Below are 14606 nucleotides of genomic sequence, written 5' to 3' on the forward strand. Positions count from 1 at the left end.
GCACGTGATAAGGGAAGTGAAATCTGGGGGAATCGTAGTCTTGTGAGTACTATTGAACTTTGCCATGAGAAGTTGGGACTAAAGACATGATGTATATGCTATAGGAATTTTATTCAAGACAAGAAAGAGGGAAGTATCTCTAGAAATTGGAGGTTTTCTAAGAGTAAATCCTGTTGTATTTTATAAATGATCAGACAGAAAGGGATAATGCGATAATGTTTTACAATTCTTAAATAGACAATTGATTAGAATGTCAACTAATGCATTATATTTGTATACTGTTGGAAACGATTCTTAAAGCTTGTTCAGTAGCCCGCTTCTTCCACTGATCTAGCTCCAATCTTTTAAAATCCCTTTTTGCAACAGGACTCCTGACACAGCAGTAAAGAAAGATAACCGCGAAAACAGAGGAAGGTGAAAAATTCAAAAATTCGTCTAAGAAAAGCATTAAAGGGAGAAGAGTAGATAGATGTCTGCACACTCTTTCTCATTCTTTTATCAATCACTCGCAATGCTATTTCGTGGATCTTCAATAAAGATTGATTTGAGAACTCTCAACGGTCGATATTTTGCATCTACAGTTTTAACTAGAAGGCTGGCCTCGATCACGCCGAAGGGTCCAGCTGCCGTGGCTGCTGCCCAAGCTAATGCGACTGCTGCCAGAGATAGTAGGATCAAAGCTAACAAACTAACAAGTGCCAACCAAAAAACTGTCTCCAATAAGCTCGAGAAGACACTTGCTCGTTTCTGGGAGAAGGTGCGCTGCGAGGAATCTCTTGACGGATTTAAGATTCAGCTCGATGGAAAAACTATCAAGACTCCTTTAGGATACGAATTGACTATCCCAAAGGAGAAGCAGAGTTTGGCATTTCTAATCACTAACGAATGGAAGTCGCTCCCAAATCTTCAAGTGAAGCCATATCTTCTTCCTTTGACTTCATTGGCTTCTAGAGCAATTGATTTGGAGAAATCAGTCGGTGACAAAGAGGCCATATCACGGATTGGCTCTGCTGATATGGTGAAGGACCTACTTCTCAGATACTTGGATACTGATACATTGCTTGTGTTTTCACCTATAAAAGATTGTGACGGTGAACTCCGGGAAGAGCAACAGAAGATGTATTATCCCCTGAAGAAAAGCATGGAGCAGTTTTTCGCTCAGTATAGTGAAGACGGAAAGCCAATTACATTGAAGCACTTGGATACAGAGGAATCTGGAATTGTTAGTAACAAGCAAACAAAATCTACGGCCAACGCTGTTCGCAAATTTTTAGACTCTTTGGACAGCTGGCAGCTTGTGGCACTTGAGAGGACCACATTGATCTGTAAGTCGTTTCTTTGCGGTGTGGCTATCGTTAGAATGAATGACATGAATGATAACTTCAGCTATACGCTTGAAGATCTCGTCAGGGCAGCAACTTTGGAAACTTTGTTGCAAACGAAGAGATGGGGCGAGGTTGAGGATACCCATGATGTTGAGAAAGTAGATATTCGTAGGCATTTGGCAGCTGCTTCGTTGCTTTGCTTCAACAAGCCATAGATAGACAAAACCACTACTTACATGTATATAAAATAATCTCATTCTAACTACGATAGCTATTTAATCATCAACTTATATTAACTAGTTTCTAATTACCTCCCAGAAGTCTTCAGCATCTAACGCTTTTTCGAATAAGACAACGTAAGATCCTTGTGTCTGGTGTGACTTCGAAACATCCATCATGACTCTCTTCTCATCCAACAGCGTAAATGCCGTTGCAGGCAAATCAATGTCCAGGGAAACTTGGAGATTTCTAATTAGGTATTGCTTTTCTCTAATAGATCCGAAGTCCCCCACTCTAAAGATAGCCTTACCAAATGATTTCAGCCGATTATCACAATGAAACTGGAAAAGCTGAACTACATTATGGTAAATCAATCTAGAGTTATCTCTACGCTTGAGGGAAGCGCTTGGGTCATCAGTACAAACCTTTTCATAGCTACCATCATCGCTGCTCAAAGTTGTATGGTTCAATAATGACGACGAGACGGTAGATGGACTAGATGTACTAGCAGAAGCGTTCAAGCTGGAAAGACTGAACTTTGGAGGAGGCGGAAGAAGTGAAGCAAGATTCGAAGAGACCTCAGAGACAGAAGTCTGAGAGGAAGCCTGGGATACAAAACTGAGATCCGACTGCTGGGAAGAAGAGTTAGAGATCTCTCCCTTTCTTTCGTTGTGGAATATCTCCAGTAACCTAAGCGCATTTTCTTCGGAAAAAGTTCTAATCAACAACATGACGGACTTGTTGGTATAGTCCACAGTCTTGATCTGAATAGCGAAGGGTCCAGATCTTTTCACCACCGTATTCTCAGTAAACTTGCATAGAAATCCCACACAGTCCTTATTTGGTCCCTTTAATAAATAACCAACCAGGTATTTCTCCTGGCTTCGGGTATGGATCCACTTCATTTTGACTAGTTCAGCTCTAGTCCATCGGCTGTTCTTCCAAAGCAAGAATTTGACATCTTGAAGATATGTTTGGCTAGATGAGCTGATGATGGATTGAATTTGTTTGCCAGAAAGTGCTGGCATGGCAGTGGCAGAAGATATGAGCGATGATTTTGAATTTGACTCTCCCCTTGAGACGGCCTTTCTTTTTAAATCATGCTTTCTACCGACAATACCTCCAAGCATATTGAAAAACGAAAGCTTCTTCTTTCTAGATGTAGTCTCGAGGATGGCATTTTCATAGGTCTTGGCAAACTTCTGAGGATCAAATGTATTGAGAGAGCGCCTCTCAGAGGAACTAGAAGCAGAACTTTCGGCGGGTTGTTTATACTTCTTAGTTTGGTGGGATGATTCAGCCTCTGAAGCTTGTGGAGATGATACGAGCTGCTCAGCCGCAGATTCATCAATTATTTCTTGCTTCTCCGGAGACTTGGCTCCAACAGTATCAATTGGTGCACAAATATCCTTTTCTGTGCTCACCTTAACCCTGACATCCTCTCTAGAAAGATAATGTTGTCCCTCCTCCATTGGCTGAGTCATATCTATGCTATAGGACACGGAAGAAACTTCGGAAGAGGATGAGTCTTCCTCAATCACGCTTCTCAGCAAATTACGGGTCAAGTCGTCATTGCTAATACTACTAAGAATAGTACTTTGATGCTTGGAGTCGACTTGTTGATAGCGCTTATCGTTCAGAGTCTTGGAATCTTTCTGTGGGTCAGTTGATTCCTGAAGCTCAATTGGATCGTCAAGCATTGGTTCATCTTCCTCCTTCTTTGCCAACGTCTCCGGATCTAGTTTAAACGAATCAACACTTTGGGAAGCGACTGAAGAAGCAACGGATCTCGATATATTCACCCGGCATTTCTTCAAATGTGTGGCAAATGACCAGGAGTCTGTAACAGGATTGACAATCAAAGTAGGCTTGGCTGGCTGTTGAGTGATATTTTCCTTTCCAGAAGGTTTCAAACACTTCATTGATTTTGCAACTGGCCTGTAAGATTTTTGAACTCCCTTCGTCTCTGACTTCTTCACAGCATTCATAATTCCGAAAGAATCAGGTTCAGAGAGCACCATACTTGTTCGGTCAGACTTTTTCTTGGGGAACATTTCCTTCAATCTGGTAGTAACTTCGTGAATACGCTGAGGGTCCTTCTCAGTAATGCTGACATACAACTCGATCTTCTTCAAAAGACAATGTTTTAGTAGAAGCACCGAGGGCTCAACCTCTTCATCAAACTCAAGTTCGCCATGCCTGAATGGAGGAAATAGAAGGCTTCTGCATTGGTCTTCTATTTTAACCAAAGCAAGATTAGTGGAAGTAGATGATTTGAGAAACATCAACTCAGCTTTCTGAAAGTTCACAGCAGTATTAAGCTTATCATTTTTGTAGAACAGCTCAGAGGTAAATATAGCCTCCAGAGAACCTGCCTCAAAATGAGAACAAACAGAAGAAAGAGTAGTGAAAGATTTAACGGAGCTGAAGTTGACATTAGATAACACCCTCACTCTTTCAGATTGATCCTTATTGTAGGATTTGTCCAAAGTTCTTTGGAAACGTTGAGAACTGAGCTCTAGATTAGAGATGAGATCCTGAAGTCTGATCTGAGGCTGAGCATCCAGACAGTAGATGTTCCGTTTCAGAGAATCAAGTAATTGAGAAATTTTACGGATTTCAAGTAACGGAGTACGCCTGAGAGTGATCTCAGTCTTTGCAGTGTCCAAGTCTAAACGATAACTAGCAACATAGTCGGCATACAAGGAATGAACACTCAATGACCATTCGCTAATTCTTAGAAGGATGAGACCGACGTCGGAAGAGCTTGAACTTAAAATCCCATTGACAAGGTTCGTGTGGTGCTTTAATAGTTTGGATACCAATTTGATGAGGTCTGAATTCTGTTGCTGACGCATCTTTATGAGATCCGGATTACCATCCTGGTTTGAACAATCAAAATAGTTATCAAAGCAGGGATCAAAAGAGTCGAATACCACGAGAAGCACCTTAAGTTCTTCGAGATACCGAGCTTCCGTGTTCTTGAACTCCTCGAGATGCGCTTTCAACGTGTCAGTTGAAGGAGGACACTTTGAAGACGAGGCCATTGACAAGGTACCAAAGCTTTGGGAATTGGCCAACTGACCTTCGTAAATCTCCGAAGGATGAACCAGTGAATGAACGCGAGACTGGGACCTGGATTCTTCGCCGCCAGCGACCTCTTGGATGGAGAACAACGGCGTGGTTGAATAGGATGGCATTGGTGATATAACGAAAACGGGTTAAAGAAAAGAAGAGTGAAGGAAAAAAGAACAAGATAAATTGCTGACACGCTTTGCACTTCCAATGCGCCTTGCACCTTGAAGATCTTCCTTCTAAATTCGGTACACAATTATAGAAATGATTGTTCCTCCAGTCGGGGAGTCAAGTATTTCCCTATTTAGATTAATTACCTGTTGAAAATGGAACCCATTTCCCCAAAGAATCAATGCACGACGAGCATTCCTCATTATCCGCAGACGACCTAGCCGCTGGCCTACTGTTTTTGTCAATTTAACAGTTTTGATGATGTGCACTAGTTGCTTAGATGAACCTTTACTAATGCCGTGCCATAAAAAAATAAAGCTGAAAGAAAAGCGCGTTTCTCTTGAGGAACACGCGCGTTGAAAGGGGAGAAAGGTACTAGGAGCCTAGATATTACGGGCTCTAAGTATCCACCAGGTATTACAAATACAACAATCGCAATCCGCTTGATCTATATCTTTTTGATGACCTGAATATTAAGTTTGTCCTTCAATATAGACCTTCTTTCTCGAGACAGGCGCCGAAGCTCCCAACGCGAAAATTTTAACGCGAAAATTATTTGACGCGCTATTCCAAGATTATTTTTTGGATATGCACATAATTAAGACGCGTTTGGCACTTTCTCCTTTCTTTTGGTACCCCTGTAATGGGAAGCGCGCACCAATAGCGAAATTCACTGATCTAGAATACCTTCATATCACTCATTATTTAAGGCCAACAATGCATCTACACATTCTCCTATATTACTGCCATCCGAATTCAGGGTATCGGCCAACACGTCTTGGATGATTCCTTTATCCATATCAGGGAACATATTCTGTAAGCTATCAAAGGTTTCTTGGTGCTTTTTCCTGTTTTCCACCTCAAGCTTGTGTTCTTTAATAGACAGTTGCTTAATTTGTTCAAGCTGTTTTTCTGTAGCTGCCAAAGAACCGAACTCGCCTCGATGAGATTGTCGACTAGAATGCTCATCAGTAAGCGAATCCGATTCTATAGTAGTATCTGACTGGAAGAAGCTGTTAAGAGAACTTGAAAGCCGTTGTTTCATCAACTCTGCAGACTTCGTTAGTACCTCTGAAGGAGACTCAACTGAGGTCTGACTTATGAAATCGGTAAGTCTTCTCGGTAATGGAGATGAAGTTCCAGTTCCAGTGTGCTGCTGTTTCCTCTTCTCTTTTTCCTTCTCTAACCTTCCTTTGGAGGAAGCCATATTCTTTTGATACTCGTCATCATCAATTGTAAGTTGATCCTTGCTTATGTCAACGATAAAGTTGCAAGCAATCTGTAATGTACTGACATAATACGAACTTTCACCGATCAAGAAATCGGGATTCCTATATCGTTCAATGTAAGCCAAGTTCGAGTATAGGAAGGTTGTCTTCGCTAAAAAGATAACATAGATCAAAAGAGGGACAAAGGAGTCGGCATTCTCCTCAATGTTGTGCAGTTTCTGCTGCTGACGAATCAAGCCAAATATAATCTTGCAACAGTTAAGAATACAGATCACTTTATCTCTAGGGGACTTGTAATTGTTGATCTTATTCAACTCTTTGGCAGCCAACTGTATAAAACTGGAATGAAGGTTTAATTCCATAGGAACATCTAAATGGCGCAGCTCTATCCAGTCATAAAGTCTTACGTTCCGTGCATAAGATCTATCAGATATTCTGTCATTCTGATGCTGCTCACTTAGTTTATTAGGCGGCACCGCTGGTGAAAATACCTGCGAATAGAGCCTTGTCATAATCAACTTTTCAAGACCCTCCTTACAATTCCTAATCTCGTCTTCTGTCTGCATGGTGTTGAAGGGGAAATATTCAAGCATCTTCTTGAGAAGGAAATCTTCAAAGTCCTTAACCAACTTGACCTGCTCATCAATATTCCAATTACGTTGACCGAACTGAACCAGGAACGATTTCAAATATCGATGAATTGGTTGACATTCCTTTGCCTTAAACTCGCTGAGGAATTTCTGAAAGTCAAAGCTTGACTGTGGTTTCAGATCTGCCGGCGGATTCGGGATTCTGAGAGAAATGGTCGATGTTCGACTGGCCGATACTTCTATGGCAGCACCTTCAGAGTCAACAAACTGCTCCTCTGTCAATATCTTAGTCTCGTTAGATGCTTCTTTTGGCGAATCGTCACATTCTAACTCATCTTCCAGCTCTTGTGGAGCATCCTCATTTACTGAAATGGCATCTTCTGCCTCACCAACGTCCTCATCCAGTGACATCATATCAGTAGTAGTAGTAGTAGTAGTAGCTTCTACTGCATCCGCTTGCTGCAGTGCAGCCTTTTCATTTTCTACGTGACTCCCCCCGGGTGAATTCATATCTTCATCATTACTTGCATCATCAAACGATACCTCCTCGTTTAAAATGGTTCCTTCTCCGTCGTAAATTTCAGTACTAATAAACTCTTTAGTACCTCTAACGACTGTGACAGGTTTAGACTTCCCCAGCAATCCCGTCAAATGTGCTTCTCTTTTGATATAGTTTTTATCTTGAAGATCGCTGAGAACAGCCACACTCTTATGATTTCCTCTTATAGGTGACAGAGTAGGAGATGCCACTGACATAGAAGAATTGGATACTCCAACAACAGGCTGAGATGTTTGAAGTGACGGAAGTATAAATCCGGAGCTCGACCCGAAGGGTGAATTACTCTTATGGTTGGCGGGCAATGATTGAGAGTTTGAAGCCATGATAACTGAAAAAAATGTCCTAATAATCCCGCTAACCGACCTTTCAATGAACCACTGGGTACAAGCTTTTTTGCTTTTCACAAGGTGTTCTGTTTTGGAGCACTTCTTATCAGTATCAGCCACCCTCTCTAAACACAGAGCCGAACGATCGACGCGACGATTAAGTGCACTGAAGGTTATTCTTGACGGTCTTTGGGGAATGAAATCCTTGTTTCATTCTTTGTTCAGTGGGTTGTTTACATTGAGAGTACAAATTGTATATTCACTTAGATTCATGTAATTGAATAGCTGGCACCGGATTTCAGCATAGAGAGCGATGGGAAGCACTTATCAAACAACCAGCTGCAGATCTTCCCGCTAAACGACAAAATTTCAATCAAGCAGCTCCACATCTAAGGATTTATGGTATTAGGCTTGGTGAACTTTCTATTCTGGCATCAATAGTTGAATTCATTAGCATTTCAAATCTCCATTCCAAATCTCTATTCCATATTGTATGGCCTCTCTAACTGTCTCATTCTTTTTCTTTCTCTTTCTTTTTTTTTTATTTTTTTTGGGCCAAGCCTATACAGTTTTTAGTTTGAAAGATGGCAGGAATTTTAAGATGACAACAGAAAAATGGAAAATGATGACTTTGATGACGAACGCGGTTGCGTCAACTTCTATCACCGATAACAAGTCTGCAGGACAAGAAGGGAAAAAATTGGCAGGAAAGAAATCGTCGCTATTAGAAGGCGCCTGTCTGAATATTCAACTGCCGAGACCCTTAAAAACTTGTAGACTAAATAGGACTTGATCGATGCTCTGTGACTTTTTGACTTTATTAGCGAAGTCCCGTGCGCCGTCTCAGCAGGCAACTGCCTCACCTTTGGTTGGTCATTTTGCTCTCTCTCGCCTTTTTCGCCCCTAAGTGCTCGCAGTCTCGGTGATCCCCGTAGTCCCTGTGGTCCCGTGGTCCCCGTGGTCCCTGCGGTACCCCTGGTTTCTCCGGTTTCTTCAGTTTCTCCGGGTCCTCCGGTGCCTCGGTGCCTCGGGCCCTCGGGCTCTCTGCCTCATTTCCATTTCAACACCCACGTGCGCATCTTAATATTTATTTTCAGGGCCGTGCCGCTATATTAGGGAATTTTATTCCTCACAGCCTTGAAGTATCTGCATCTTTAATTCATTACCCACGTGCTCGCTTACTCTTCTCAATACTTCTTTTCCAATTTGCATCCCGATAATACAATAACGCCCCCATAAAAAACACTTAATACATAGCCGGTCCTTGTAATCTTTGGTTCTATTGTTCTCACCCTCTACGATTTACCCAATGCTATCTTCCAGGCTTAGCAGAAACAGCAGGACCTCAGAAAAGCCTAACAAGAAAACAAAAATTCGGCCATGTGCTCATTAGCATTGCTTTTTTTCGACTAACCGAAATTGAATATTTTTTTCTCTGCTTTCGCTGCATTTTGTATTTTGTCTCACCTAAAAATATATAAACTGAGACTATTCTTGTCTGGTATTTTATTCCTCCTTATTTTCGTATCGCTATAGAAGTTTCTTTAATTGCACATTCTTGATTGATCAACTTTCCAGAAATTATGCCTGCTGTTAGAACTTCTGGTGGTAATGCCGCTTTCCACAATTTCGTCAACGATTTCGCTGATATTGAAGACCCTCTAGAGAGAAGAAGGTTGGCTTTGGAGAAGATAGATAATGCCAAGTTCGGGTGGTATCATATTAGAGCCATCTGTGTTGCTGGTGTTGGTTTCATGACGGATTCCTATGATCTTTTCTCGATTAATTTATCTGTTCCTATGCTGGCCCATGTCTTTTGGAACGGTACCATTCCTACCTCTACAGAAACGTTATTAAAGGTTTCCACTTCTGTTGGAACAGTTTTTGGTCAGCTCGGTTTCGGTTGGTTAGCTGATGTTCTCGGTCGTAAGAAGATTTATGGTACCGAATTGATTATTATGATTTGTGCCACCATTTTACAGGTTACTGCAGGTGAATCTCCATCTGTTTCTTTCCCTGCTATCTTGACCTTCTATAGAATTATCATGGGTATTGGTATTGGTGGTGATTATCCATTGTCTTCTATCATCACTTCTGAATTTGCTACTACAAAATGGAGAGGTGCTATAATGGGTGCTGTGTTCGCCAACCAAGGTTGGGGTCAGCTTTTCTCAGGTATTGTCGCCATTATCTGTGTTGCTGCCTATAAGAATGATTTGATTGGTGCCACCAGCTCTGCTATGTGCGATGCTACGTGTAAGAAGGCCTGTGATGAGATGTGGAGAATCCTTATCGGCTTTGGTGCTCTTCCTGGTTGCATCGCTCTTTACTTTAGATTGACCATTCCTGAATCTCCTAGATACACTTTTGATGTTGCCAATGAAGCCGAGAAGGCTACTGCCGATGCTGCTAAGTTTGCTTCTGGTAAGCATGGTAATGCTGCTGAAGGTGATATCGAGGCTTTGAAGGTTACTGTTTCCGAGAATGCACCAAAATACACTCCGCCAACTGCTTCTTTCAAGGACTTTTGGGGACATTTCGGACAGTGGAGATACGGTAAGATTTTGATCGGTACAGCTGGATGTTGGTTCATGTTAGATATCTCTTACTATGGTCTTGGCTTAAATACTGCCTCCATTTTGAAGACTATTGGTTTTGCTTCCTCCTCTAACGTCTACCACTCACTCTTCAATCAATCTGCTGGTAACTTGATTTTGATTTGCGCTGGTTCCATTCCGGGTTACTGGTGCTCGGTCGCCACTTTAGATGTCATTGGTAGAAAGCCAATTCAGATAGGTGGTTTCTTGATAATGACTATTTTGTTTTGTATCATCGGTTTCGCTTACAACAAGCTTAGCGACCACGGACTTTTAGCTCTTTACGTTCTTTGTCAGTTCTTCCAGAACTTTGGTCCTAACACTACCACTTTCATTGTTCCTGGTGAATGTTATCCAACCAGATATAGATCTACCGCTCACGGTATATCTGCCGCTTCTGGTAAGATTGGTGCTATCATTGCACAGACTTGCATTGGTACCTTACAGAACCATAACTGTAAGAAGGAAGGTAAACCAACCAACTGTTGGTTGCCTCACGTTATGGAGATTTTCGGCTTATTTATGTTGGTTGGTTTCTTCCTTTCGTTTTTGATTCCAGAGACCAAGAGAAAGACTTTGGAACAGCTATCAGAGGAGTTGCACGGTGAAATTGACATCACTAAGCAAGAAATTAGAGCTGGCTCTTCTGACGATACTGGTCTTGAGAAGGTCCAGTAAGTGTACTTCTTCTAACGCTTATCTCTTGTTATATACAATATTATCATTTCGCATAACATACGTTGTAACTTTAAATATATGTATTCTTTAGAATAAAAAACTCATCTCTATTGTTCGCTCATGTACTTATCTTTATTTCTTTCCCTTGACATTCAATGAGTTTTTACCACCAACATTATGGACAGGATGCTCGAGGATCTGGGGACGTTCGAGAATCTGGGGATGTTCGAGGATCGAGGGACTTCCGAGGATCAAGGGACTTCCGAGGCTCAAGGGACTTCCGAGGCTCAAGGGACTCTCGGAGATCTGGAGAATCCCGAGGATCAAGGGACTCTTGGAGATCTGGGGAATCCCCAGGATCTAAAGGCTACCGGGACTCAAATGGCTCAAGAGATTCTGGAGATTCTGCCGGATCCATGCGTCCCAAAGATGCTAGCGTGCCTATCTGTCCATTTTTTATAAGGACAGGTGCATGCCGTTACGGGGATTCATGTAACAAGAAACACCCTCGACCTTTGCGATCCCGGACCATACTATTTCCACATCTTTACAAAGAAGTGAAATCTTCTGATGAGAGTAATTTCACTAGATTTTTCAAAGATATGTTCACAGAGCTTTCGATAAAATACGGAGAGATTGCTGATATGATAGTTGCTGGTAACAGCGACTCGATACATTTGAAGGGTAATGTCTACGTTAAATATAGCGATGAGAGATCGGCTGTCAAATGCTTCAAAGAATGCAGTAACAGGTGGTACGATGAGCGGCCCATATTTTGCGAGCTTTGCCCTGTATCTGACTTAGAAGACTGCATCTGTGCATCTTTTGAAGAAGGTAAATGTGACAGAGAAACCGGCTGCAACTACGTGCATATGATAACTCCAGACCCCGCCGTAGAAAGTATGTTATATGCGAGCCAGAGGAAGGAATACCAACTGGAGAAAGCTACTTAACTGTTCATATACGTTCATAGATATCAATGTATATTACTAGTCGATAGACGACGACCTATGTCATCTCTCTCTCATTTGTGTATTTATGTCCAGAAAAAAAAAGGCCAGCGAAGATGGCAGGAATTATTTATGCCATCTTCCTCTTCACTGTTCGTTGGTCCTTCAGGTCTTAAGAACTCAACTAGATGCAATTCGCGTCGTATGATGTATCGAAGCTTGCAGATCTGTCTGCAGATCAACTCCTTACAGAATATCCTGTCCAAGACTTGGAATATATTAAGGATGCCCTTACCAAGGACATGCAGAGTAGACGGGCTGAGTTGAGAGATCTTGTTGGAAGTAAATACAGGGACCTACTTAAGGCAGCCGATGACATTGTGCTAATGGATCAATTGGTGAATAAAGAAAATAAAATGCTCGTAGGCCTTACATTTAGAAAGGCAGAGTATAACAGCAAAGCTTTACATAACCTTGATGAGTTCCACAGGAGGATTGGAATGAGGGCCAAGAGACAGGCACAAGCACGCAGCAAGATAATAGTGTTTAGAAACCTGGTTCACGATTCCATTTACAGCTATTATAATATTGAGAGCTCTCTCAATAGCCACGAGGAAGAGGGCATTTCATCTTCATCATCTAAAGACAAAGCATCCATGCAATTTGTTTTATTGGCAGAGCAGCTTTATCTCATATTCGATGTTTTCCGAGATCTTATCGAGGATCCAGAAAGGCAGAATGCATTTGCCATTAGAAAAATTCAATGTCTACACTCTCAGCTGTTGAAGGATGCCGAGAATCGATTGACACAGCTCTCCAGTGGATACGAGTACGAATTTGCCACAAATATAATGATTGCATATGTTATTTTGAGTAATCGCACGCCGAAAGAGGCTCTTATGTGGTTTCTAGATCTCAGGAAAGCACAGCTTTTTCAAATGGATCCTGCTAATGACTTCGAAAACTGTCTTTCATATATTTACGTGACTCTCAATTTCCTTTCTGTATTTGAGACTAGGCTCTCGACAATGCTCACCCGTCAGATATATAGCAGTGCGAACTGCAATTGGATGGCTCGAACCAGTCTGCACAAATGGTGTAGCTGGTTAGACATCGATGTGACTAACTATACTGTTCACTACCCGCTTTCCTCAACACAACTAAAAATTACTCCTTCAGACAAGTATCTTTCCGACCAGTTGTCCAATTGGAAGCTGGAAATAACTGGATGGATCCGTTCCGTGTTTATTGAGGTCATCAGTAATAGCGGATCACTAAGATCGTTATCCGGCTATATCACCAAGGTGCTCATTTCTTTCAAAAAGTTCACTTCTTTAGTTGACTTCCTGTGCAAATCCGTAGATGAGAATTCGTATGATCCAATGATTGAAGTGATTATGCACATATGGAAAGATAAATACTTTAGCATCTTAGAAACAATGCTCGGCGAGTTTAGCAATATTTCAGACTCCATAATGAAGAACTTCAGCAATTCGGGCCAATTGAATGGAATCCATACCAATCATGGCACAAACTTGTTCAAAGATATCGATATTTTTGACATAGACAAATTCATTGGTGAAGTATCCAATCCTGATGCAAAAAACTCAGTTATTGAACCACTACTATGTCAAATTGATACCTTCAAGGATAATATTAAGGCTATTCTTTGTTTTTTGGCCTCCCTCAAAAAATCTGCTTTCAATTTGGAAAGACCAATTCTTTCTATTGATGACACAGAGAATTCCGAGTTTTGGAGCGTCATGTCCACTAAGGTGCAAAAGCTGATCAATGAATCTGTCAGTTTTAGTATCAAGAAGATCAACGAGGCGATCTCGAAGTTCCTAACCACGGTGGAATTATCGATTGGTGAAGGGTCACACGAACCTATTGAATATCTTTATATGATCCGAATCCTCCTACAATTAAAGGAAAGACTTGACTTGAGCTCCATCTATTCGGAGTTTACCAAGATTATAAACGGACAAACAGAGGAGGATCCATGCGAGACGTTGAAGGTGGATCTTCTTGGCAATCCTTTATTGTTTAAACTTTCGCGGCCTTTGGTGAAACAATTAACACTACCAATCGTAGAGGAAATTAAGGGTAAACTAAGGAAATCAGAAGTGGATGCGACAGAGATCGAACTTTGGGAAGAGTACTCTCAAGGTAAAAAGCTTCCTACTTCAGCATCTATGGATCTTGAAAAAGATCTGTATAACTTGGCTTCCCGTTTATTGATAGTGGATACGGACGATTACTCGGATGTGTACCTTACAGAAGAGTTTAGTACCGTTAGGGATGAGTTAGTAGATGGCTTGATAGAGACTATCAGCAATTGTTTAAAGGAACAAAAAAAAGAGGAGGTGAAGACCCTTTCGTTGGTTGCATATTCCAACTTGGTCTTTCTACTATGCTTCAAGGTCCCGGAATTGAGCGAGGAGAAAATTCGGGATCAGTTGGAGTCGGTCGATGTAGCTCGTCTATCCGAGCTTAACAGCGATTTGACGGACGAGAAGTATCAATCGATCATAATCAGCTACATTATCAGTCATTTTAAGACAGTGAGACTAATGTACTACCCGCTTAGCTAGATATGTAAAGTCTATCATCTTATATAATCTATGAATAATGTGAATATAAATATAAAGTCTACACAGCTTTTAGTGGTTCATTTTCTTGTCTTGTGAATCAAATCCACCATCTGACTCTGTGTTAGACCATACTTCTGCGTCATCTGGAAATACCGTGATCTTTCTTGTGAAGGTAGGTAAGGGAAATCTGCTCTGGCCTTGTATTCGGTGAAATGCTGCTGGATCATCTGCAACCTATTAATGGCGGGTAGATTAGAATTCATTTTGAGCCGAACGGAAAAGAGATCCAATTG

At 41.5% G+C, this 14606-nt stretch overlaps 5 protein-coding genes across 5 annotated transcripts; 3 read left to right on the plus strand and 2 right to left on the minus strand.

Annotated features, from left to right (window-relative positions):
* Positions 1 to 511: 511 nt before the first annotated feature.
* Positions 512 to 1540, plus strand: FOA43_001590 (uncharacterized protein; the record flags this gene model as incomplete). Its single annotated transcript, XM_038921902.1, has 1 exon — positions 512 to 1540. One exon carries the CDS (start codon positions 512 to 514, stop codon positions 1538 to 1540), a length of 1029 nt encoding a protein of 342 aa, XP_038777830.1.
* An 81-nt stretch (positions 1541 to 1621) lies between these two features.
* On the minus strand, positions 1622 to 4744 carry FOA43_001591 (uncharacterized protein; the record flags this gene model as incomplete). Its single annotated transcript, XM_038921903.1, has 1 exon — positions 1622 to 4744. One exon carries the CDS (start codon positions 4742 to 4744, stop codon positions 1622 to 1624), a length of 3123 nt encoding a protein of 1040 aa, XP_038777831.1.
* A 740-nt stretch (positions 4745 to 5484) lies between these two features.
* FOA43_001592 (uncharacterized protein) lies at positions 5485 to 7365 on the minus strand (the record flags this gene model as incomplete). The annotated part of the gene is made up of 1 exon (XM_038921904.1): positions 5485 to 7365. The coding sequence occupies one exon, from the start codon at positions 7363 to 7365 to the stop codon at positions 5485 to 5487; it is 1881 nt and encodes a 626-aa protein (XP_038777832.1).
* Positions 7366 to 9077: 1712 nt separating this feature from the next.
* PHO84 (Inorganic phosphate transporter pho84) lies at positions 9078 to 10769 on the plus strand (the record flags this gene model as incomplete). The annotated part of the gene is made up of 1 exon (XM_038921905.1): positions 9078 to 10769. The coding sequence occupies one exon, from the start codon at positions 9078 to 9080 to the stop codon at positions 10767 to 10769; it is 1692 nt and encodes a 563-aa protein (XP_038777833.1).
* Positions 10770 to 11371: 602 nt separating this feature from the next.
* FOA43_001594 (uncharacterized protein) lies at positions 11372 to 14313 on the plus strand (the record flags this gene model as incomplete). Its single annotated transcript, XM_038921906.1, has 2 exons — positions 11372 to 11458; positions 11908 to 14313. The coding sequence occupies 2 exons, from the start codon at positions 11372 to 11374 to the stop codon at positions 14311 to 14313; spliced, it is 2493 nt and encodes an 830-aa protein (XP_038777834.1).
* Positions 14314 to 14606: the final 293 nt, after the last annotated feature.

The sequence above is a fragment of the Brettanomyces nanus genome, chromosome 1, assembly GCF_011074865.1.
Source record: "Brettanomyces nanus chromosome 1, complete sequence".
NCBI lineage: Eukaryota > Fungi > Ascomycota > Pichiomycetes > Pichiales > Pichiaceae > Brettanomyces > Brettanomyces nanus.